Raw genomic sequence first — 25237 nt, forward strand, 5'->3', positions numbered from 1 at the left:
AATATGGGATGCAGCAGTAAAAGGCTCTGGGAAGAAAAATTCAAAGAGATGACTATGTATTAGCTAAAGTGGCAGAGATTCACAAAACTGCAAAAGAGGAGCTCTGGCTTAAGAATGACTACTGGAAGGAAAATAGAGAGATTCATGATTTGGAGACAGAATAGAATTGAGAACTGAGAATAGAAGGAAAGGCTACATGCACAGACTATTCCCTCTTCTGTGTTTGTTCTGAAGCCAGAACAGTGTATCATTGCTATTATATCCATAAATACAGAACAAGTGAGAAGACACAGGATATAATGGAGGAGAAAATAATGGAAGCTACAGCAAAGATAAGGCTATCAGAAGGCAGGCTAGGGAAAAGTACATCTTGACTTTACACAGGAAAAATGAGCAATCACAAGACCAAGGAGGAAAAATAAATATAATGCAAGACATTAAAAAAGAAAGTTAATCCCAATTACAGTAATATTACCACAATTATATTAACATCCCTTGTTCCACCTAAACTTGAACAGAACTACTTCAATTCCTTACTTTTTCCTTGTGGAAAAAAGTTTGGAGGAAGTTGTGTGATATGGGTTTCCTTTTGTTGCTTTCTGAAATCTTAGCCAGTAGATTCAGTCTAATCAGCAAAAATCCTCCAACATAATGGAACTATGCCAGAACAAAAACTTTTAGGACTTTTTCCTTCTCATTAAGTGAATTTTTTCCTGCTTATTCTCTAACATTAGTATACTTTTTGCCTAGTAAACACATACTCTTAATGGAATGCTATCAAGTGCCTCAGATTTACTTTTTACATTCTTTAACTTTCGAAATATCTTATTTTCAAACAAATTTTCTTAGTTCCAGTAGAAGTTCTTCCACACAGTAAAGAGAAAGTGAAAATTAAAGTTATGTCCTCCATAAAATAGCAGCAGAGACCACCCCTACAAGACCTTTTCTTTTGAAAGAGAGAAGCAAAGAAGGAAAGAAAAAAAAAAGAGAAAGGAAAGGACAACAAAAGAAAGAAAACAGTAAAGAAAAAATTGGGGATACTGTGAGGAAATAGAACAGATATCAAGGTTTGATCTCCGGACTATTCATATGCCAACTAACCTATTATTAAAGCATGACATTCCTGAATCACTCACAACACACTCCGTTAATGAAATTATTCAGATACATGGAAGAAATACTAGAAATTACAATTACTGCAAAATTTTTCGCCATAAGATCATTCAGACAGCATAAAGAAAACATTATGCCACAATTCCTTCAATTTTCTCAGAACTAAGGAGAACCATGGGAGCTGTTGAATTTACTTCTTTATATCTACAGTATGAGACACTCATTCCTAGTCTTTTCATTCACATATGAGGTGAAATCCTGTCTCTGTTGAAATCAGTGAGACTTTTGCTATTGATTTCAATGAAACCACAATTCTGATCAGTGTTTGTACTCTCTCTCATGGCTTAGAGAGATTCTTAACAAAAAATCAGACGAACTACACCACAGGGATCCAATTCATTACAGTCATTTTTCATATGGCGGAGGGAAGAAATGTTTTGATTCAATGGGAATATTGTGATACTTACCTAGTGCAACAATTTACATTGAGTCAATCTGCAGTGTTCATACACAAGCGTTCTTCACAACTTCTGTTGTTACAGTAGACAACAAGAATATATTTCTTTTACTGATTTGGTTATCAATTTCATTATGACAACTATCCATAGCTCATTTTCACTGCTTAAGAAAAAAGAATAAAGCACACATTAAATGTTAGTGTATAAAATATCAGTAAAACCATTTTTGCAACAATGCAGTTATATGTAACCACAAAATTTTACATAACATCAGTTATTATTATTTATTAGTTATTATTATTTATTGAACTTCTATCCACATATTTTTTCCTGATTTATACCTATATAGGGTATAAGGATGGGCAATACCCCAAGTGCACTGACTTTCCCAATGTATGACTGTATGGAACACCCTACTCTAATGTAAAATTGAATAACAACTCTTAGGATGCAAAGGTGCCATAGCCAACGCTGCACACAGATTCAAGCACCAGGCTTTATCCAGCTATTACTTGCACATCTCTGTCTTGAATCCTAAGTTGTAGGTAACAAAAGGTTTTCCTGCAACGAGATGTGCAAGTAAAGCAAGGTAGCAAAGCAAGCCAGATAACAAAGCCAGTGAAATAACATGCAACATCAAGAGCAAGATAGCAAGTTTTAATGGAACCTGCAACCTGCAAAATTAGCTAAAAACAAGTTAGACTGAAAAACAAGAAGCACCAAGCAGGCGCTGAAAATAGAGGTGAAAAGCTCAAACATGAGGAAGACTACAGAAGCCTTCATCAAAAGATCACCAGAAGACTGATGACCACCACAGAAAGAACCAATGCATGTGCAGAAGTGAAAAATTTATAAAACCATGACACAGCTTTATGCAAATATGAGTATGCTAATGATACGTTGCAATTATGAGGTTGCGCGGACAGACTTTTAAAATGTAGCTGAAAGCTAGAGGATTGAGAGATTTTGGCAGAAAGATCCCCCTCACTCCCACCACTGAATGAACAAATAGCTGTTCTGTAGCTATCTGACTATCACAGAATTTTATTTTCTTGCCCAGTTTTGGGCATCAGGATAGAGAGGGACACCAAAGCAGGTGAAGGGCCTGGAGCACATGTTCCATGAGGAGCAGCTGAGGGAGCTGGGATTGTTTAGCCCGGAGAAGGCTCAAGGGGTGAAGGAGGTTGTAGCCAGGTAGGGAGGGCAGCTTCTTCTCCCAGGCAGCCAGTGACAGGATGAGATGAAGAGTGATTCAGGGTAGACATTGGGAGGAATTTCTTCACAGAAAGGGTGATTAGACATTGGAACAGACTGCCCAGAAGGTGGTGGAGCTGCTATCCCTGGACATGATTAGGGAGACTGGATGTGGCATTCAGTGCCACGGTCTAGTCGACGGGGAGGTGTTCGGTCACAGCCTGGAGTCGATGATCTCATCCTAAATTGATTCTGTGACTACCATTTCGCAACTGAAAAGCAACCAACAATCCAGCAAAGGCTTTTAAAGAATTTAAAGACTTTTAGAAAAAAACAAAAAAAAAAAAACAAAAAAAAAAAAAACCAAAACAAAAAAAAACAAAAAAAAAAAAAAACAAAAAAAAAAAAACAAAACCACAGCAAACACAATGTGAAAGCCTAGCGGAGGCCCTGTTTTTCCACCACCCGCCAGTGCCCGGCTCCCAGCGGAAAAGGCGGGAGCGCGGCGCCGCTCTCCCCTCTGGATAACGGGGCCCGGCCGCCGCCGCCGCCCGCCCAGCGCATGCGCCCCGGCTGGCGCACGCGCCGCCGCCCCGGCCCGGCCCGCGCGGCTCCCTCAGGGGCACCCCCCGCGCGCGCGCGCCCGGCGGCAGCGGCCCTGCCTCCCGCGGGTGAGTAACGGCGCCGGCCCCGAGCCCCGGCCGGCCCCGGGCACTGGGGAAGGGCTCCTCGGGCCGGGAGAGGCCGGGAGAGGAGGGCACGGCGCCCGCCCCCGCCCGTCAGAGGGGCCGCGGCGGCCCCCGGGCGGCGCCTTCCCTCCTCCCTCGTGTGGAAGGCTCGCCGCGCCTCCCGCCCGCGGCTGATGCTCCTCCGGTGGCGAGGGCTGGCTCTTGGTTCCGCAGAGTGGGAGAGAAGTGTGAGCGCTCGGAACTCGGTGCCTTGCTCAGGGGATGGGAGCAGCGCAGCGAGCTGGGGCTGTCCCAGCCCTTGCCTTCAACTCTTGTCAGGCAGCCTGGCTCTGAAGTGCCCCGGGGAGCTCCCGGTGAGCCCCGGCTAAAGGTCCCTTTCTTCTCGGGGCCTGCAGCCGCCCAAAGTTAGCTGTGTGTTCCCATGTCCTTCCGAAGCAGGAGAAGGCTGGCATGTTGAAGGCAAATACTGGAAATGCTGGAGGCTGTCTTACCACTTTTACAGCAAAGAATCCAGAAGGATTGTGTTTTGTTGCTACTGCTGAAGTTCAAATCACAATTTCTGTTTTCTGGTTGTCAGATTTAAAATACCTTTTTTTAAATTGGGTAGACCAAAAAGAAATCTTATATTATTGGAAGTGTTTAAAAACATACGATTTTATCATGTAACACAGCTGTGAAGTGCATGCATGTTATACCTCATGTTTTCTTACATCTTTAATGATTTTCAAGCTTTTTTTTAAAAAAGGCTTTAGAAAAAGACTTTTCATATACAGAGAGTATTTGAGAAGTTCCCTGGTTCATTTTAATACTAGAAATGCTCACAAGGTTACCACGCATATAGTCAGCTTCTGTTGCTTTTTACTCTTTGTGATCTCCAGATCAGAATGTGCTGTGTAAATATGGTGCTTTTAACACTTTTACCAGTCCTCGCCTGGTCAATCACTTGGAAACTGAATTAATGTTTTTAGGTGCACATCTGCACTGTAGCTCCAGAATCAGGGCTTTAAGGCCTAGATCTAGAGCGCATCTGTCACTTCAGAGCTTTTAGTTTCTTTGAGCTGGGAAAACTTAATAGAAACTAAGTTTAGATAAGTTAGCTGAGAAGCTTTGATCCCATCCATACCTACCAGCCTCATTGGCTCCTGGATGACCTTCCCCTTGGTCAATAAAATCAGATTTTCAGAGCTCTCCCCTATATTGCATTTCCATTTGTTATGGTTAAGGAACATCAGAGCAAATAAATTATAGTATTTGCTGATTCTTGCTAAACTAGATAAATCTGTTTTATCTTAAACTAATTTCTTTGCATAGTATATTTCTCTTTTGGAATTTGTAAAACTGAAAAAAGCAACCCACTGGGCAGGGCACTGAAACTTGAATTGCCTAACCAAAATTATCTTGAGTAATCAAGCACCGTCATCCCTTTCAACCACTTTTTTTTTTAATTGCTTTTTCTTCTCTGACTAAAGAAACATTCTTTTTTGGGGAAGCATGCCAGGGGAAGAAAAGCTCATCATCTGTACATCTGTGTGCTTTTTTCTTCATATAGTGGAAAGGACCAACAGAAGGTTTCCCTACACATAACTTAAGGGTATAATAAACTGTAATGAGGGAGAAAAAAAATCACATCAGGTGAGACATTCAATTAAGTGTGTGGAACAGTTAGGAAAATAGTTCAGATTTTTTCATAGACACTTTTTTCTTCATGAAGGAGTTGTTTTAAGAAGAACAGCTGGAAATTTTGCCTACTGTGATGAATTTCATGCTATTTATTACCAAAAAACTCAAATTAATTTGGAACAGAGATGATCATAATGGGATAGACTTACATGTATTTTGTGCTTTTAATTCTGTATAGTTGCTTACAAACTAAAAAGTAAAACATCTGTGTCAGATGTTTTGGGTTTTTTTGAGAACTAGGTGTTAAGGAAGTACAGGTTTTAACTTTTCCAGTGAAGCTTCATATTTTTCTCATGTTATAAAGGAAACTGCTGTCTGTATTCATTAAAGGAGAAACTCTGACCTGTTACAAATGTTTTTTTTCTTCTTTTAAAATTTACTGAGTAGGCAAGAGAAAGAGCCCAAACTGCTTACATTTTTGTCTGGTACGCCTATATGTGTCAACAAACATGAAATCTAAATCCAAAGAGTCAGGGTAACTGCATGTAGGATCTTAACCTTCATAAAGCTGAAGTTATTCAGCCTGACTTTTTCCTACCAAGAAAGTCAATTGCTGTTAGAACCAAGTGCACCCAAAAGTCCAAGGCAAAATACTTGCTAAGTCTATAGGAGTGACGTGTACTTCAGTCACTCTAAAATTTGAATGTCCACGACAAATGCAGAATCACAGCTATGCTTTGTCTAATGACTGTTGAATCAGAAATGCGTTTTTAAGGTTTTTCCACTTCCAAGGATAGGCATAACTTCATATAGCTGTTTCACAGGCATGTTTGCTCAGTCTCTTTCCCCAGTATTGCCATTCTGCTGTGGCACTAGCACTGATGAGGGTAGTTTATCTGTCACTGTCTCTGAAAAGTAGATCAGAACAAGATTGAATGACACATGAAGCACTGCCAACCTGTAGCCCTTTGATGCAGCTTGTACAGTATAGGTGTCTATGCCAAGTCTGAATTATGTTATCATCATTGAGCTGATGTGTCCCCTTTACCATAGATATCACTTACTTGTTCTAGAAATTTTGCACTTTGATGCTGAGCCTCTGTATAAGCAAGCAGAAGTTCAAAATATGATATGGTAGACCAAGGTCTGTCTCAATGCTAGTCAAATGCTAGTGGGCATGCTGCTCATTTTTTAGTGTACTTCAATGGTGCATATTCCATATAAAGAAATACTTGTTGAAATAATAACGTTGAGCACCAAGATCATTCCTGACACTTCAGATGAATGACGTAATGGTAGTGAAGTCATGATCTAAACAGGAGGAATGGGGTAGCTGATGTGTCAACCAATAATAAATAGGAACAGCTTCTTTGATATGAAAACCCAATAGGAAAATAGGAAAACCCAAATGACAAACCTTGTGAACATTGCAAAACCTTGTGACGTTGCAATCATGATTTCTTTTTCACAGAAGAGATAAAATAATAATTGCAGGTGTAGTTTATCTCTGTCAGTCCTGTATGTTATTTAATGAAGATCAGTGGCATTTAATTTAAATTAAATGGAATATATTAATACATTAGTCAGATGAATAATATTGTTTCCTTTAAAAAAAATCCTAACCCTTCAGAAAACTTCAGTTTATCTAATCTGAAAATTGAGTTAAATTACCAGGTAGAGGTAGCATAATATACTAGGAAAAAGACTGAAAAGGTAATGAAAAATAGCAGGAGCAGTTTGAGTGTATTTAAAATTAATTTCTAAGTAAGATATTCTGTACTCCAAACAATCTCTGACAGAATTCTAAAATCATGGGAATGGATTGTTAGCCATAGAAAAAGAACCCTGTAATTTGACATAAAGCGATATAAAATCCTGTAAGCATGAATGCTGGAAAATCATTTTCCCTGACAGTAGCCAAACATATGGTTTCAGAATCCAGTTGGGCAAAATGAACAACATCATTTTCATAGTCTTGCCTTGTTCCATCTGTTCTTTGTTGGCTTTAGTGCTGAGATTCTCATTCAACTGATTCAACTGAGTTCACTCTCTAACAAGGTAAAAGTACGTTGGGATTTTGTTGTTTGTTTTTTAAATGTTAACTGGGTTTTGCTCTTAAAGTAAATGAGTGACCTTACTGTGAAAACCAAACGAATCCCAGAAGTTATAACAGAGAGTAGGATGAATGGATTAATATTGGAAATGGAAGTGTTATAGTGGTAATCTAATTCAGGCTGTATTGTTAAAAAACATATTCTAAAATTGCTTATCTAAAATTATCATAGCAGTAGTAAGCATCATAATTGTGACAACTGAGCTCTATGTTAATGCACTATAACATTGGCAGGAAACTAAGGTCAAATAATTTCCAAGTATTTTAAAACTACCTGTGTATATCTCAGTAAATTAAAATAAGATTTTAAAATTTGGAGATCAGTGACAGAAATACATATCACAACTATATTATGAATAATGACCCTTGGATCAGAAATTTATTCTTAGATTTTCTAGTTTAGTGTTGTCAGTTTTATGCATAATCTTTTTCCCCATAATTCCGTGGTAACCTAAATTTTGTTAATCCTTTTCTCTGGTTCTCTTGTGATAATCTTGTACAGGAATTTAAGTTATAAATAAAATAATCAGGCCTTCCATTATACTGGTTTTCTTCCCCCTAGTTTCATGGTTCAAATCTTGCTGAGTACCATTGGTCTTGTTTTGAATTGAGCCCTGGAACACTACATGAGGTGTCAGGCAGCTGTGACATTGTACTAACTGGCTGCCAGCAGCTAACCTGAGGCTTTCTGCTTGAGCTACATCCTTAATGCTATATTGTTTTCTGCTTACGTGATTCAGAAAAAAAATTAAAATTTTAGATCTGTAAAGTTGTAAAGCATCATGGTTTCAAATTTAGTTTTTGTTATTTAGTGGTTTTAGGGGTTTTTTGTCATTTAGTTTTGAGTATTTGTTAATATATTGGTTGACAGAACACAAAGTGCTTGGTTTCAAGCCACTAAATAGGTTAGTAAATGAAACCTGCATTCTGAGTATAAGCTGACAGAGCTATATATAGTTCTGTCATACCCCATTTTGGTTTTTACTCTTGTTCTGCTATGTTATTCTCCTTTCACGGGTTCTGCTTTTTTCTTCTGTTTCCTTTATTAATTCTACCTGAATAGCACTTGCAAAACATAAAAGTTCTGAAATAATGTAATGTTTCCAATTCATGGGATTTATCTGGGTGAGGATAAAACTTAAGTTCAAAAGTAAAATACTTTATAAAATACATGAGTCCTTGGTGTTAGAACCTGAGAATGTGACACATGTTCTCAAAGAAAGAAATGGGATTTTGTTTGTGTACCCCACCCTCCACAAAGTCTGTTAGTTCTGTGGTCAGTGTATGCATCACATTTGTCTCTTGTTATTTTTATTATGTAGAGATTTTATGAAGCATTTCATACTGCTGAATATTAGATAATAAGAAATCTGACTTGAAAATATTTGTCTTTTTATCAGTTCTGGCCAAAGTCCTTCTGTTGGGATTCTGAACTATGACATCATGGCAAGATTTCGCAGAAGAACATGCATCATTTTGTTGCTTTTTATTTTGTTTATTTGCTCCATAATGATGGCTTTGAAGACTCTGAGACCTGACAGAGCTGGCTTTGGGGATCCATTTGGACTTGGTTTGTTGCCAGAGCTTCAGCAACGGACAGTGCTCTTAGACAGTAAACAGAACTTGCTAAATAGGGCTCAAGGAGATACTGTAACACGTGTCAGTAATTTGCATAGTATTGCTGTCAATACTATGAAAGCATCTATGTCTTCAGTAAAAAAGCTGGAAGAGGAGCTTTCTTCTCCTAATTATAACTTTCACATATTCTACTATACTTGGTATGGGAATCCACAGTTTGATGGTAAATATATTCACTGGAATCATCCACTATTGCCACATTGGGATCCCAAAATTGCTAACAATTATCCCAAGGGAAGGCATAATCCTCCTGAGGACATTGGGGCCAACTTTTACCCAGAACTTGGATCTTACAGTTCCAAAGACCCTACTGTCATAGAAGCCCACATGAAGCAAATGCGTACAGCTTCAACTGGTAATGAATGTTAACGTTTCAGCATGTTGTTCATTTATCCAGCCTTACGTCTGTGCATGAGGGCAACTGAGCTATCCTTCTGTTTTCCTGTAATTCAGGAAATGTCTGAAACTAGTAAATGTCTTTATATCTCTTGAGTTTTAACCCCTACATCTTCAGGGCTGTGTCTGATGGGTGTAACAGCACAGAAATGTAAGAATGGTATTTGTAATACTTTAGGTACATGTTTTTCATGACTTACTGCTAAACACTGATAACATAATTGAAAAAACAGAAACCTGGACTGGAATATATTGTCTGTGTATTTTATTTTTGGAGATAATTACTTCAGTTTAAAGAACAGGTTTCAGTAAATCACACGAATATGGTTAAGGGGCAGCTTGTTCAAATATGAGTAGGTTTTTTTTCTCTGAATGCTGTGTGTGTGCAATAACAGTTATGTATTAATTCATTACTGTCCAAAAGTATCTTCTTTCAGTACAAATTGATGTTCCCTTTTTCTAAATAAGGTGAACTGTATACATAAGAATACTCAGTATTTTTTTTATGTCGTTCCTTGTTGTTGGGCTTTATGGTCCTTTTTATGTTAATCTTCTTTGAAATAAGCAGTCATATAGGCTAATACTAAACTCTGAGCAGCTTCTGTAAAGGTAGTTGGAACAACATGACCAAAACTCCTAGCATTATTGATTGATACTGCTAATGACCTTGTATTGAATCTCCTTCATTCACCTAATCATTAAGGTTTAATGTAATTGTTATATTTTTATTAGTGTTGTTTACTTGTGTAGTGTTTACTTCTTGGTTGTTGTCATCTTGTGGGTTTTAACCTAACCTTTATTTTATACAAGTATTAATACAAACATAGGGAATTTCTCACCCTCTTCAGTAATATAACTCCATCAACAGGAGTAGCGGGACTGTTGCAGAGAAATCTCAGATACAAGTTGTCAGTAAGCACTGTTTTAGTCTTATCTAGAACAAAATAATTTATGATAGTGGGATGAAGGCAAGGGGGCACTTGCACTTTAGAAGAATATGTGATGTTTCTCATCCTCATAATACAGATGTCTAAAAAAGTTGAACTGCTGGTGAAAAAGGTGCCAATTACTAGGAAAAAGGCTTTGGATAATCAATTTTTTTAGTATCTTCAGTTAGTTTTCATTTTAGAACTCAGCAATGTAAATGAGTTGTTCAGACTTCTGTGACACTCTGTAACATAACTGATATTTATAAAGAGTCACTTTTTTCCTGCTGTTATTCTGACTTAAGGAATTAAGTACAGTTGAATTTGGCCTCTTCCATCTAGATTTGACTAACATAAACCATCAAATTAGTTTTTTTAAGAATTATACTTTGTTAATTTTCTGCTTACTGTGAGGCTGACTGTTCACAGTTTCTCCTTTTTCTCTCTTACCCAGTGTCTCATCCATGACTGTATTTTACAGTCACATAATCATTTTTCCTAGCCATTTTTGAAGCTTTATCAAGGATCTTATGAAAAAAGAGAAATGTAAGTGGTTCTTTCAGCAAATATTGTCTAATGATTGAAGGCATATAAGAGATTGGGGCAACAGAAGTCTCATGCAGTGCTTCCCTGTATTCTTCTTATATTTTACAATTCTTATGTAATAATTCTATAATATTTTACAGATTAATACAGAAAACTTTATTGATGAGATTGCTTAGGGAAATTTATTTTTTTGCACCAGCCTGTTTGTGATAGTCCAGATTTTTTTTAGCGACTATTCTGGTTTTAAACATTTATGACATTGGTTTTGGTATCAAGTCCATCCTTTTTTTTGACTTTTTAAGTGGTACATAACTTTATTTTTTAACCACAGGAAAGAAAATGTGTAGTAGTCTTTCTCAGAAAAAGGCCAATGCAAATGTGAATTTAGGTTCCTCGATCAAAAATTCTGTCTCCTGAACTTTTGCATATTTCCTAAAGGTATAAAAGAGGGTCTTGTCAGATGTATTCAAGACATCCAGATTTGTTGCTGTTCTGCTTGTCCTTTACACCTTACTCATTTGCATTTAGTCCTTTTGTGTGAAATAAAAGATAATATGATAAAATGCAGTAAAATATTGCATTTTGCTTTCCTTGGGCAAACTGTCTCTTGTGATTACCTGTTATCTGTGATTTTCTTTTTGATGAAATGCAGAGATAATATGCCTAAGGGTGGTTAAACTCCCTTCTGTGTGTGATGAGCACAAATTTCTGGTTTGGATGTTGTGTGATTGTATATTCACTGCAATTTCTGGTTTCATTTTCCTAATTTTGAAATAGTTTGTTGGAAATTGGTGGTCAGAAATGTTATAATGTTTGTAAAGTAGGTGGAATTTAGAATATATACTTCCCTAGCTCAGTGGATTTATTCATTTACTTAAATCATTACCTAGTTAAAAAGAACCACATTGACTTATTCTTCTGTATGTTCTAAATAGTATTGCTAGGGAAATATTACTACATCAGTATTTCATCTATTTCTTTCAGACTTAGCTTCTTTTTGATATGTTTCCAGTTGTGCATCTAAAAGATCCAATCTGTTTATTTGACAGCATTTTATTTTAGAAGGAAAAGGTTTTGCTTTTCTGAAGAGTGTGTTCTTTTGCTTTCTTGGAGAGCATCAGAAAGATTTACAGTGTGAAGACATGTTTTTTGTTGTCTTTTTTCTCCACAGCACTGGTAACATCCTTAAATTATTGAGAGTTACTCAAGCATTTTTGAAGATAATAAATTTAAAAACTAATTTCACATGCTTGGAAGGATGGATTACACCATAGTAACTGTACCAGCAAGAAAGAAGGTTGTGGGATTGAAGTCACTGCTTCTAGTAATAAATGGTTGTTTTGTGTTTGAGCCAAAGGTACAATGAAGAAATAAGATGGGGAATAAAGTTCCATAAGAACTGTGATCTCCTTCATCATATGCACAGCTCTCATCTCTTGACTGTTCTATAACCCATGTATCCTGATATTCTCTGCCCGTATCATGGCACAGCTATAGTGCCTTAGAGGGGAGCACTCTTTTCCTCTTGTCCAACCTAAAGGTTGGAATGCTGTGCTGAAAAGTGGGAGGGAACAGCTCTTAAGTGTTAGGCTTAGGACACTGAGTACAGATTTGTTCCCTTGACAAATGATCTAACCACTGTTTGTTTTGCAGTCCTATAAAGAGAGGAGTTAAAATCCACTCTGAGAATACTGAGATTTTGTAACTGATTAAAAAGTAATTTGAGATTTTGATTTATTTTATGTGGGTTTCACATGAATAATTGTAACTCATGACAATGTTACAGTATACCTGTAACATGTTAAACAATATGATTTAAAACTCAAGTTTTGTATTTTCAGGTGTAATAGTGCTTTCATGGTACCCACCAGGTATGGCTGATGAAAATGGAGAGCCAACTGATGATTTGGTGCCAGTTGTTTTGGACTATGCACACAAATATAACCTAAAGGTAAAGTATTTCTAGATACACATAATAGGACAATTGGGAAGGTAAACTTTGCTATTATACTGCACTTCTTTTTGGTTATGCAAGCCTTTGAATTGCACTGAACTTTGGTAGGACCTGAGTAATATTCCCTTATAAGCAGAATAAATATTGTAATCTGCTTTAGCTTGCAGAATCTAAGGCATAGTGCTGTGGATTTTTATTCTTTTCTAATTTCTTTTCAGGTTTTAAAATAAGACATTATGTTGTTTTCCAGTGAGTCTTGGAAGTTGAGGGAAGTATTACATATTACAAAATACTGTGAAATACAGTGAGCTTTAAACTAAGAACCTTTGAGAAAGGAGAAGGACTTATCTTCATTTTGCATTGTTTCATAACTTTCTAGCACCTGATCATAGAGGTCAGGAGTGAGCGTCTATGAGGAATAAAGACAGACTTGGAATATCTAGTTTGAATAAATGTCTTTATTCCAGAAGGTACCAGAAACACTTGCCTTGGACTGTAAGGTCAGAGAGATGCTGCTCAGGCTTTAGGGTTACTTCAGGGCATGACAGGATAGAAGGGCAAAGTTACTGACTTCTTAAAATAGGTGAAATATCAAGTCAGTTAAAGATTACATTAATTGATCAGTAGAATCTTAAATTGTGGTTCGGTTTTGTTTATTTTTAGAATAAAACTTGTATTTCCCTTTTGTCATAATGAAAATACGTATTTCATTTTAATCTCTCCCAAGTAATAAATTTGAGTTTTTAAGTAGCTGCATATGTTTCATCACTGGAGTGTGCTGTCTGTATTGTGTACTGAAAACACAGCCTGTTCATCTGCTCTGGTTTTAGTTGGTAACACAAGTTGCAGATTCTCAATGAAATTTCCTGTCACTGGGGGTAACTGTAGATTCCTTAGCAAGCAGGAGGAAAATAGGATGATTAAAACACATACAGACGTCATTTTAAAACTGTTAAAAATACTGTGTGATTTGTATTATATGGTATAGGTTACACCCTATCTAATAATAAATATTTTTTAAGACCGAAAAAGGTGTTATCCTTCCCCAATATCTTCTGACCATCTAATAGAGTTTGCTCTCACCTAAAAAAATTGTTAGCATTCAAGTCTCAAAGGAGTCAAGGCCAAATGAAACAAGCTACTAAGGAAAGTACAGTAGTGTGTAATAGTGTGCTAATGATGGCAGTATGAATGAAGCTGCTGTTACCACTTGGAAGAATTACTGAAATATGGATATTCAGTATAGATATTGCAGGAAGTGCTACCTTCACTGTAATGTTTTTAAGCATTCTTGCACTAGGAAGTTATTACAATAAGTGTTAGGGGTCTCAGTAGACGAAAGCCAATATACAAAATACATTTCTGTTATGTCTGCTAAATAGAAGTCTGGGACAAGATATGCCCTTTTGATTTGCCTGGTTTTCATAGTTGGAAATGAAAGATGAAAGGAAAGTGCTTTTCAGCCTCTGCTGTCACTCAGTGATTTAGTCTAACGCTATTTTTCTATAGTTTCTACTTAATAGAGAGGGAGATTGGCTCTGCAATGGAAATTTTTTACTGTTGCGGAGTTGTCAAAGACTTTATTAAATACATTCTGCTCTAAAATTGCTTCTGAAAAAGTTGTTGCTTTGATTAATGTAATGTATTCTTTCATGATTGTCTATTTGAAAACAAATTCATTTTTACATTGGAATTCACACATACTGGTTAATGAATTCCATAAGCTCCAAGGCTGACATTCAGAGCAATAGCAGTACATTATATTAGATTTAGTTCCAAGAGCTTGTTGCTGTTGATAAATCTATAAAATTTTAAATTAAAGTTTTCATTTTGCATATCTTAAAATGTATTTTCACTGAAAACTATCCTTGGAGCATTATCTTTAGCAGATTTTTGATACATTTGTTAGAAATGTTAAAATGTTTCATTAGTTTATCAGTTCTTTGACTTTCAAATAGATAATACTTTATTTTAAGTTTTAAGTTTTGTAGCTTTTAAATTTTTCACAAGCATGATTACCACTTGCTGTAGTCTAGGGTAAATAAAAGCAGTGTTCTGTTTTAATGGAAAAAACCTAAGTATTTCATACCAAACTTCTGGACTCAGAAGCTTCTAATATCAGTAGTGCAGGAGTTGTACTAGGGTTGGATTATTATTCTTAGTATAGACTGATGAAATGTTTGGTCTGTAAGGAGTTATATTTTTGACTAGTACTTGCTTCATCTAATACCCAGTGCCCATGTATTCAGTAGTGCTTTATGTTTGTGTTGCTGTTACCTTTTCATCTTTCAGGTCACTTTTCATATCGAACCTTACAAAGACAGAGATGATCGCAGCATGTACCACAATGTCAAGTACATCATTGACAAGTGAGTTTTTTCAGAATGGTGTCCTTGGGGTTTCTTACCTGCTGGCTTAGGGGACTTTGGTATATGAACTAAAGCTTGTAAAAATACATAAGAATGTCTGCTGAGACTAAAAAGAACTTTGTTTATATTTCAGTGCTGCAAAATCAGGGTTTTTTTTAAAATACTGAAGTGTGAATTTTACATAGATTCTCAAATTTAAATTGCTTTCAACATTCTTTAATATCATAAGTGATACTTTAGATACTTCAGATTAGCAACATGATCTTTAAATAAAATGTACATTTTGATAATGACAAACTAGCAGATAGAGGTTTGTGTTGACTTCTAATGATTTTAATTCATCTTGACAAATTCTGTACAGCTACTTGTTTTGCTTATCAGTGCTGCTTAGACTGTCTTTATTTCATACGGAATTAAAGAATTGCCCTTCAGAGGAAAGTGATAACTGTAGCACAGTTTGACACTAGGTTACTGTCACAGTTTAACCCCGGACAGCAACTAGGTACCACCAGCTGCCCCTTACTTCCCCTCTCATCCCCCAGCAGTGGGGAAGTGAAACACTGGGAAAAGATAAAACTTTGTGGGTTGAAATAAGAGCAATTTTATGATTGAAACAAAATAGTATGCCAGTAGTACTATTAAGAATGATAATGGAAAGAAGGAGGAGAGAGAGTAACAGAACCCAAGATGAATTGCTCATCACCTCAGAGCGGTACCTGGCCTAGCCCTGGGCAACGTTCAGTCCCCTTCCAGGCAGCTCCCTCAGTTTATATATGGGCATGACATTCTGAAGTGTGGCCAGCTCAGGTCAGCTGTCCTGGCCTTCCTTCCTCCCAACTTTTTGTGCAGCTCCTCATTGGCAGAGCAGGAGACACTGAGAAGTCCTTGACTTAGGGTAAGCACTGCTTAGCAGCAGAAAAGACATCAATTTCATTCTCATGCTCAGTCTAAAAAAACACACAGCACTGGACCAGCTGCTAAGAAGATTAACTCTGTCCCTGCCAAACTGAGGACAGTTACTAATTTTTAGTTGTTTAAAGGTTTTTTGAAGAGTCATTGTTTGATACTTCAGCAAACACTGGATTGAAGGTGGTTATGATGTGCTGTGTTTCAAAGTCCATGTCCTGTCTATTTAAATTAATTTTTTAGAAAAGTCTTCAGCTCAGATTGTACAACAGTATTTTCCAAATGGCAAGTCTTGTCTTAATGATACTTGTTTGCTTTATAGATACGGAAGCCATCCAGCCTTTTACAGACATAAGACCAGCACAGGCAGACTTCTTCCTATGTTTTATGTTTATGACTCTTATGTAACAATTCCTGAAATATGGGCAAATCTCTTAACTGTGTCTGGATCCCAGAGTATTCGAAATACTCCCTATGATGCATTATTCATTGCACTTCTTGTAGAAGAAAGACATAAGCATGACATTCACAGAAGTGGTTTTGATGGAATGTACACATATTTTGCCACCAATGGCTTCTCCTACGGCTCATCTCATCATAATTGGGCAAGTTTAAAAGCCTTTTGTGATAGTAACAACTTAATGTTTATTCCAAGTGTGGGGCCAGGCTATATTGATACCAGCATCCGACCTTGGAACAACCACAACACCCGGAACCGTGTCAATGGGAAGTACTATGAGACTGCCTTCAGCGCAGCCCTTCTGGTGCGACCAGAAATTATCTCCATTACATCTTTTAATGAATGGCACGAGGGAACTCAGATTGAAAAAGCTGTCCCTAAACGGACTGGACAGGTGGTTTACCTTGATTATAAACCCCATAAACCAAATGTTTACCTTGAGCTTACTCAGAAGTGGTCTGAGAAGTACAGAAAAGAACAGGAACAGTGGCTTATGTGAGTTGTCCCAGCTGCAGTTGTTTCCTGATGCATTGACTGTATTGAGAAAGAAATTGAGAGCTGAAGAATCTGTTATTAAATGTCTTTATTGTATCTTTTGAATGTATATGCACTACTACTGAATTTTAATTTTGAAAAGTTAAAAGATTATGAGAATATTAGCAATTCTGTCTTACTGGATATTTTAGTTCAAAAATATTCAGGGAAAGCTGTTTGTTGTTCATTTGTGGGGTTTTTTTTTTAATTTTGTAACTTGCATGCTGAGTTTTCAGAACATCTGCATGGGATAACGCTACATGACCAAAGTATAACAGAAAACTGGCACAGTTTCTTCCTTCCTTTATTCCTGTAGTTGTGTTTCTAATCAAACTGATGCTGTAATCTAAATCCTTATAGCTTCTTGCAGGATGCATGTCTGTAGTGTGTGGTATAATCTACATTTACACTTTTTGATGCTTTGCATATGGAGTTCTTGACATATGACTAGCTTGTGGCAAAAGCACTGAAGAGTTATGCGTGATGCAACACCACTGGGTTGTGTTTGGAAAAAAAAAGTATTGGAAAGAAAGTTCCAAAGAACTGTGAAAGATTTCTAGTTTACTTACAATTTTTCTGTTTGGTACATGATGTAGACTTTTTCAGATTAATGGATACTGACTGGGAACCTTTTTTTTTTTCTCTTACTTTGAATTTAAAAAAAAGCTTCAATTAGAGTGGAAAATATTTTTGAGGGGGAAAAAAACCCTAAACGTACAAAAAAATTATTAGAATTTCCATTGTTGCTTATTTTCTACTAATTGACTGCATACAATGTCTAGTTTCTAAACCAAATATCTTACTCATCCTACAATAACTCAATTGTTGGAAATACTTTTTTTGTTTCTGATTTAGGAGCAACCTAGTTTGGTAGCAATGAGAGCAGCTACCCATTTGTTTAATTTGAAATCTGAGATTTCTCTTTTTCATCTAGTCAGTTTAGTTCTTCCAGGATTCAAAATTGTAAATACTAAAATCTTGCTGTTATTCAGATAAGCACCCTACCAATGCCACCTGTAAGACTGTGGTGTGGCTGGAAATGAGTATTTTCATTCCTAGGAATCTCATCTTTCATTAACTGGCATTTTTTATGACGTTTGAAAGCTTCAGTCACACACAGACATACCTCCTAGGAATACATTTTTGGGGATTTTCATAGGATTTCATAACAAAGCTGTAAACTTTGGAATTGTAGAAATTGCAGTGTTTTGTTCATTTGCAGCAAATGTTTAATCCTAGCAAAGTGGATTCTTTCTTAGTTATTTTATTTTTTTAATCGGCATATGAGGTTCTGATCCTGTGTTTTAGTTCATATGCTCAGACTGTTGTGACCACTAGTAACAGCTAGAATTCCATTGACGTCAACAGAGCTCATGAAAATTACACTCTTTACTCAGACCTCACTGTAATCTGTCTGTTAAGTGGTAAGGTGAATGTGAGGACTTCTGTTAAAGCAGAAACCAAACTATTACATTTTTTTCCAGAAAACTTTTTCATTCCAAATAAATGTAAACCTGTTACCACTATAAATTTCTAGTCTTCTGGTATGAAAAAGGTTTGTTTATATATCTCTTATTTTTTTTGTCGTTTCTTTGTGCTTGTTCAAGTGATGAGGTGTCATCTAATGCCCTCAGCTGCTTGAAAAAATGTAGAAATTGGATGGCAGATATATAACCTGGCATGTTGAAATGTGCCTCTAGAGTTACTGGAGACTTATTAATCTCTCTTCATTTTTTTTTTCATTTTCCTATTGCATTTCTGCACAGTCTGAAATGCCTCTGAAAGAAGTGTTTACTAATGCTTATTTTGTTTTGCTCTACTCAGGTGGGTAAATGGACATAGGTATGACCACAGTCAAAAAATAGTGTCTGAGATGTAAAAAGCACTTGTTAGGCTTTTACCACTTCCAAGTTAACTACTTCCTTTTTTATTTTACTTATTTTTGATATTACTTATTTTACTATAAATCCCTTAAATAGCTATGCATAGCTAATTTTTATCATTTGTGGTATGTTTATGCTTTTGCAGCCCAGAGTCCTTAGATTTATTTTAAATGTGAGGGAACAATTAAATGTTTGTATATGTTATTAAAAAATCTGAAATCAAACCTTTGAAAGGACAAGTATCTTTGTTTTCCCTTTGCTTAAACTTTTGTCATCCACTGGTCTTTTCTCACTGTAGTTTTCTGAGCACTTTACTGGTCTTGACAACTTTGCACTCACCTTTCAGCCCTTACTTTCTCCTAGTGGCAGTTTATTTTCTCTGTGACTGAAAGTCACTCCTTTGTTGCTGTGTATAGAAATATTTGAAATCTGTTGTATGATATTGTACCACTGAGGTGATCTATCTTGTTTAAAATGCAGTTTATGGTAACAGTGTAATGGATCTCCATTACTCTGAAAGACTTCTGGAATTGTTGTAAAGATATCATTTAACCATTGCCATGAAGTGGTTTGGGCCATGGCACACTGATGTCTAATGGGACCTTCAGAAGAATTTACAGAATTTCTCTAGAAAAGAATGAAAATTAAGTGCCTAGAAATTCATCACCCCTGAACACTTACTGTATTTTTATGTGCTTGATGTGATTTAAAACATAAATATGCAACCTCACATAATATTTCAGAGTTGAGAATTTAATTTGATGATCCTAAGAAAAGCTGATGGAACAGCAGCTACTAGAGCTACCCCACCTGCCTGACTAATACTTTCTCTGTACTTGAAGCAAATCTATGTGCTGCTTCTTGTCATAGGGAGTGGAGAGTTTTGCTTATGGACTGTTGCTGCAGTCATGATACTTGAAATTTAAGTAAAAATAGATATGTGGGAAAGGATTTGTACAAATGCAAAGGAATAAGATGGTTACAAGGGCACAGTTAAAAGGGGCAAGGGAGAAGAAAAGTGAATGTATTTAAGAACGTGGTTACTCCAAGCTTTAAGATTACAGTAGGGAAAAAAGGGGACTCCACAGTGTGCAACCAAAATTGAAAGGCAGGGAAGAACATTTGTAATGATTTGGAGATTTGAAATAGATTTAAGGAATATCTAGATCCCATTTAACTTTGGTGTCCCACGAGTTTTACGTCTTGGCCAACTGCAATAAAATACTGTAATGATTGTTTTTAATATTTTTACACTGGTTAAATGCATTTGATTCATTATTTCATAGTACTTAAAGTGATATGGGAAGTTTTAAAAGAGATTGTGCCATGTTAAGCCTCTGCAAATATAGAAATACCTGAAGTAATCAATCACATACTACTGACTGAGTATTGCCAGGGGGTAAATGGTTTCTAGTCAAGGAGCAAGTCCTTGTGGTAAAAAGAGAACATATTTTTAAAAGAAAATCTATAGGTTCATTTCTGCTTCTGTGAATTATGATCAAGTAAATTGTTCTGGTTCTGTGAGCTGTCTCAGAACTGAAGTTTAGTGCATCAACTCTGAAATAATGTGTATTAAATCTTGTGTAGTAGTGCATGTCTGTCAGATCTATAATCTTGTACTGAACTTTGTGGGCAAACATGTGCTGATGCTGTTATGATTTTTGTGGCAAGCTGTAGATTATTGTGAATATAGTTTTGCACTGATGTTCATCGTATTTGTCTAGTGCATTTCTTTTGAGGTGCCAATGATTTATCTCTTAAGAAGTTGTTGAAGCAGAAGGTTCTTCAGTGAAAACATTTTTGTTATGAAATTTGATATTTATATTCTCTGCATAGTTTGAATTAAGACATTTCACACTTGGTTCTTAGATTCAGTTGAAAATATCTCTCAGGAGTGTTTTCAGCTCTCTGGGCACATGGATGAGGACTTACTGTGATTTAGGGCTCTTTTTTTTCTGAGTCTCATGAACATAAAAAGAAGAAATAAAGAATTTATATACAAATTATTTGCCACTGAATATAAGATGAAAATCTCTCTCCCAGTCCTTCAAGTACTTGTCTTCATCTTTCTGTGTCATTAAGATTGTGTCAATGTTTTGTTTCTTTTTATCTTTTACTTTTGACTAGCATGTTAAATGTTCTATAAATTTCTAAAGTGACTGTATTTCTAAGATTTCATAGTTGGAATATTCCGTAAGGAGAATCTACAAGATTAGTAGCATGGCAGAAAAGCCTGATATGAATTTCATATTGTATAGGTGAACTTGTTGTGAATGGATAGTGTGTCTTCATATGAATTGAACACAAATAAAAAATACCTTTCTTTTAATGCCCTACATGGCTGTGACAGATATGAATTTGCTTACATAAAATAAAAATTTTATGTGTCTGTTTCTATATGTGCATATACCTGAAGTCATGATTTTTAAAATATAATGTCACTGTAATAAAATTACAAACTGGATTCTGCTACTTCTAAGTAAGCAATGGTTTTAATTCCCTGTTATATTTACAGAAGACCTATTTGCTTATGAATGTTTTCATGAAATATAAATATATGCCCAAAATTGTGATTTTTAAAGGAATGTGTGATAGTGAAGTCTTTTCAAAATGCAAGTTTTGAAAGTTAATTTTTATTTTTCTATTGCTGTGTATGTGTGCTAGCTCTCCATAGAACCAACACAGTGGTAGGTGGTTTCAGTGAACGTTGTGTGTCTGACAACTGGATCCTGTCTTCAGAGTTGGTTTTGTAACTTGAAGTCATTGCTATAGAAACACAGCAGGATCTCTCAAGACTAATTTTTCAAACTGCAATGGGATTCAACAAACAAAAAACCAGCCATAATTTCAGTTAATTTTTAGAATACTAGTGAAAATTAGAATTTTGGTTTGTTGCGATTTTAATGGAAGTTTCTTGGAAAATTCTAATATACTATGGTAGAAAATACTTTTATCATATAGCTGAGATTGCTTGTTCATTAAGATCAGGTAGCCAGTTAAAGTTTTAGAAGGATGATTTTAAATATGGTATCTGTTTTTCAATAATACAGTATTACATAATACCACTGCCACTATTCAAAATACTTTAATAACAGTGAATACTTCTTTTTAAAGGGTATTCTTTAGTTCTAAAAGAAGAAGTTTAGTTCTCCTTTAGTTCTCAAGAAGAACTACACGGGGCTTCTAAAGAAGGCATTAACCTCAGGAAGCAATGTTAATCAATGAGAAATAATACTAAGATTTTTCAAGGGAGAAAGAAGTAGCCAGCCATTGGCTTTGTGAACAGCTCTGCCATCCTTATTTTGTCTCATATATATGATTCTTGGTGAGTACTCCGATTTTATTCCAGGTGAGTGAAGAACCTATTCAAAAAACAAAATACCCTCTGAAAACATAAATGGTAAATTGTATTAGTTGTACTCTTAGCATACTAAAAGTACATATGCTTTGCTGTTTAGGTCCAGCCTTTGGCTGACCAACTTCCTGATCTACTAATTCACTTGGAATTTTTTGCACATATTTGTACAGGTGTTTTTTAAATTAAAACATTGGAGAACAATTACAAAGCAAAATTTTAAAACTCCATTGCAGTAACATGACATTGAAAAAGATAAGCTGTATGGAAGGGAGGAATGTAGTTAAGAGATGTCAAAATTATAAAATGTCTGGAGGCTTTATGCAGGCAGTATAACCATATTCAGATTACTATATCAATCAAAAGATTTTTAAGAGGCCTGGAAGAAGTTCATGTAGTTAAACAACAGAATAAAGAAAGGTGTTAGAAATAAAAGATACTTTAAAATGCAGATGCTGTCCAAATGATCAAACCGAAAAAGAAGTAAGTTCTGGCATTCATTCTAAAACTAAAAAAAATCCCCTATCAAACCTGAAGGAACAACTTCTTAGACCTAAAAAAAAAAAAAAACAAAAACCAAAAAAACCCCCTAATGATTAGATTTTCCCCATCCATCCACCAGAAGTAAATACAGAAAACCATGGTACACAAGACATAATATAATATTAAGGAAATAATAACCAGCAACAATTTCTAAGAACTACATACTAGAGTCTTCCTTAATGCATGTTTCTAAAACATGTCACAAGCAGACAGCTGGTGGTGTGCTAGTAGTGCTGGTAGGTAGATAGCAGAGTAGCAAAAGGATCTTTCAAAGATCTTTTGGATCTTTGATAATGCTGTGGTAGAGAAGTTAAAAGTGATTTGTATCTATGTTTATTACAGAAGAGGTTAGAGATTTTCATGCTTGATCCAGTATCTCTTGGTAATTAATCAAGAAATATCCTATGTTGAAACATCATACAAGTAGACTTGTGACTGGATCAATAACACAAACAGCAATAAATCACCCTGTCTCAATAGTACTTGTTCAGGGTTTTCTAGGAACTCAAGTATGAAATTCTTAAAAATGTGTATACTTTGGTGTTTAAGTTAATGGTAGGCACATGAAAGAAAGGGGACAAAGGTGGTACCAATTTTAAAAAGACTTCTAGGAGGGATGCTTGGAACTCTAAACAAGTCTGAAATGCATCCTTGATTTTAAAAAAATAGTAAAAATATATGTATTGGGCAATATCAATGTAGTTTTCCAAAGCAGTCATGCACCAAAAATCCATTGCATTTTTGAAATTGCAATTAGAAATGTGGTCAATGACAATAAGGCTTCCAGCAAAATACTTGGCCTTCAAAAGATACTACATTTTTATGTAAGTAGAGGGAAGAATTTTTCAATACATTACTTGCCATTAAAAGTTAAGAAACAGATAATAGAAATACTTAATTTTCATAGCAGCAGGCAGGTACTTGTTGGGTCCCAAAGACATCTGTTGTGACATTTGTGCTGTTCAGAAAGTCATTTAAAAATATATGTACTAGTGCCAAACAATTTCTAAAGATAATCAAAATTAAAAACCAAATTTTGTAATAGTAACAAATTGGGTGTTAAAAGATCTGGAAAAACAGTATCATATGCATGTATAGTATCAGGATATACTATACATGCACAAGGCTCTACTACATTATAGTCTTCTACTGCTTAAAATTGATTTGGCTGTCCATTTGGTTAGTACTATAAAAAATTAAGCTTAAAGATAGTAAACAACAAATATATTATTAGGAAGTTCAATTAAAAATATCACTGTGTGTCATGCTTGTGTCTGGAATACTGGTTATCTATCTCCTTTTTAAAAAAGAACTGAAAAGATACATGGAAAGATTGCAGAAATCAGAGTAAGGGAGATTTGAACCAAGGAAAATGTACATTAAAAATACTCAACTTCAAGAAAAATTGTTCCTCAGAATGTGCCGGTGGATCATTGGAAGGGCATAAAGAAAATTATTAGAGAACAGTAACATTTTCTCTTCTTTATGCCAAAGAAAGGTCATCTAATTAAATTTTCAGCTAATGTATTAGAATAAGATGTTGGAGTTTATTCACTCAATATAAAAATTATCAAATGTAAAATTGTAAATGTAAATTGTAATTGTAAATTATCAAATTGTAGAATTATCAAATGTACTGCTATTGTAGAAATTGAAAATCTAATAGATACAAAGTCGCAATAGCATTGATCAGACTTCATAAGCAGGGTGGTCCAGGTGCAACTTTTTCCTCAAAAAATCTCTTAACAATGGATTATCAAAAAGCAAGAGAAAGTGATTTTGGAAATAAATGAGCTTTATTTCATGTAATGCTTTAGGTATTTTGCAAGATATTTTGACTTATGTGTGAAAATCAAAAATGTCTTCATCTGTTTCTGAAATTTAGAGGGATATTCATATTGGAAAGTAAGAAATTGGTTTAGTGGCAACTAATTATATTTTAGTTTTCTTCTTTCTGTAGGGTTGAACATTGCTGGCTTTAAACTCTGGACCACCATAGGAGTAACCACTCAAGCTATGCTGAACTAATGCCATTTATTCTTGAAGATATTAAAAGATTGTGGTGTTGCTGCTTATGTATCATGAAAACTAAACCCCAGAGGGTCTGGAGGTAGATCCCACATATTGCAGAAAACTCCAGGCTTCCTCTGTGTAGCTTCTTCAGCCTGGTGCTACAGATAATCAGTTTGATTGCAGCAAGTTTTGGAGTTTAGCAGAGAGACTCTGTGGCATCAGAGGCCTTTGAATATAGATTATAGATGTAAAGAAGGAGAGAACCAGAATGTTAATGATAGGGCTTCCAGAGGATCCAGCACAGAAGACTGTAATTAGATAAATATGTAATTTGTTTATAACCCCACAAGTTTCAGTCTAGCAGTGGGGAGCTTTGTACAAGTTAATGACTCCTTTTTGCTATATACCCATTAATTTTTATATATTGAATTTCACCTGCAACTTTATTTCGTGATAAAATTAAGTTTCCTTCTTTTTTCCATAATTTGCACAATTCTGCAAATTGGCCTGTGATTAACCCTAATTCA

General features: G+C 35.7%; 1 protein-coding gene across 1 annotated transcript; it reads left to right on the top strand.

Annotated features, from left to right (window-relative positions):
• Positions 1-3341: 3341 nt before the first annotated feature.
• On the top strand, positions 3342-21135 carry MANEA (mannosidase endo-alpha). Its single transcript, XM_071445964.1, has 5 exons — positions 3342-3436; positions 8588-9180; positions 12535-12644; positions 14940-15016; positions 16245-21135. The coding sequence occupies exons 2-5, from the start codon at positions 8631-8633 to the stop codon at positions 16879-16881; spliced, it is 1374 nt and encodes a 457-aa protein (XP_071302065.1). The 5' UTR covers positions 3342-3436; positions 8588-8630; the 3' UTR covers positions 16882-21135.
• Positions 21136-25237: the final 4102 nt, after the last annotated feature.

Source organism: Agelaius tricolor, unplaced genomic scaffold, assembly GCF_023055355.1.
Source record: "Agelaius tricolor isolate 1412-34295 unplaced genomic scaffold, bAgeTri1.0.p SCAF_1, whole genome shotgun sequence".
In the NCBI taxonomy this organism is placed as follows: Eukaryota; Metazoa; Chordata; class Aves; order Passeriformes; family Icteridae; genus Agelaius; species Agelaius tricolor.

Excerpts from the sequence above, each read along its gene's own strand:
- MANEA (XM_071445964.1), top strand. The coding sequence starts at position 8,631 with ATGGCAAGATTTCGCAGAAGAACATGCATCATTTTGTTGCTTTTTATT. Across the intron at positions 9,181-12,534 it reads AATGCGTACAGCTTCAACTG|GTGTAATAGTGCTTTCATGG; the intron begins GTAATGAATGTT and ends TTGTATTTTCAG. Across the intron at positions 12,645-14,939 it reads CACACAAATATAACCTAAAG|GTCACTTTTCATATCGAACC; the intron begins GTAAAGTATTTC and ends TTCATCTTTCAG.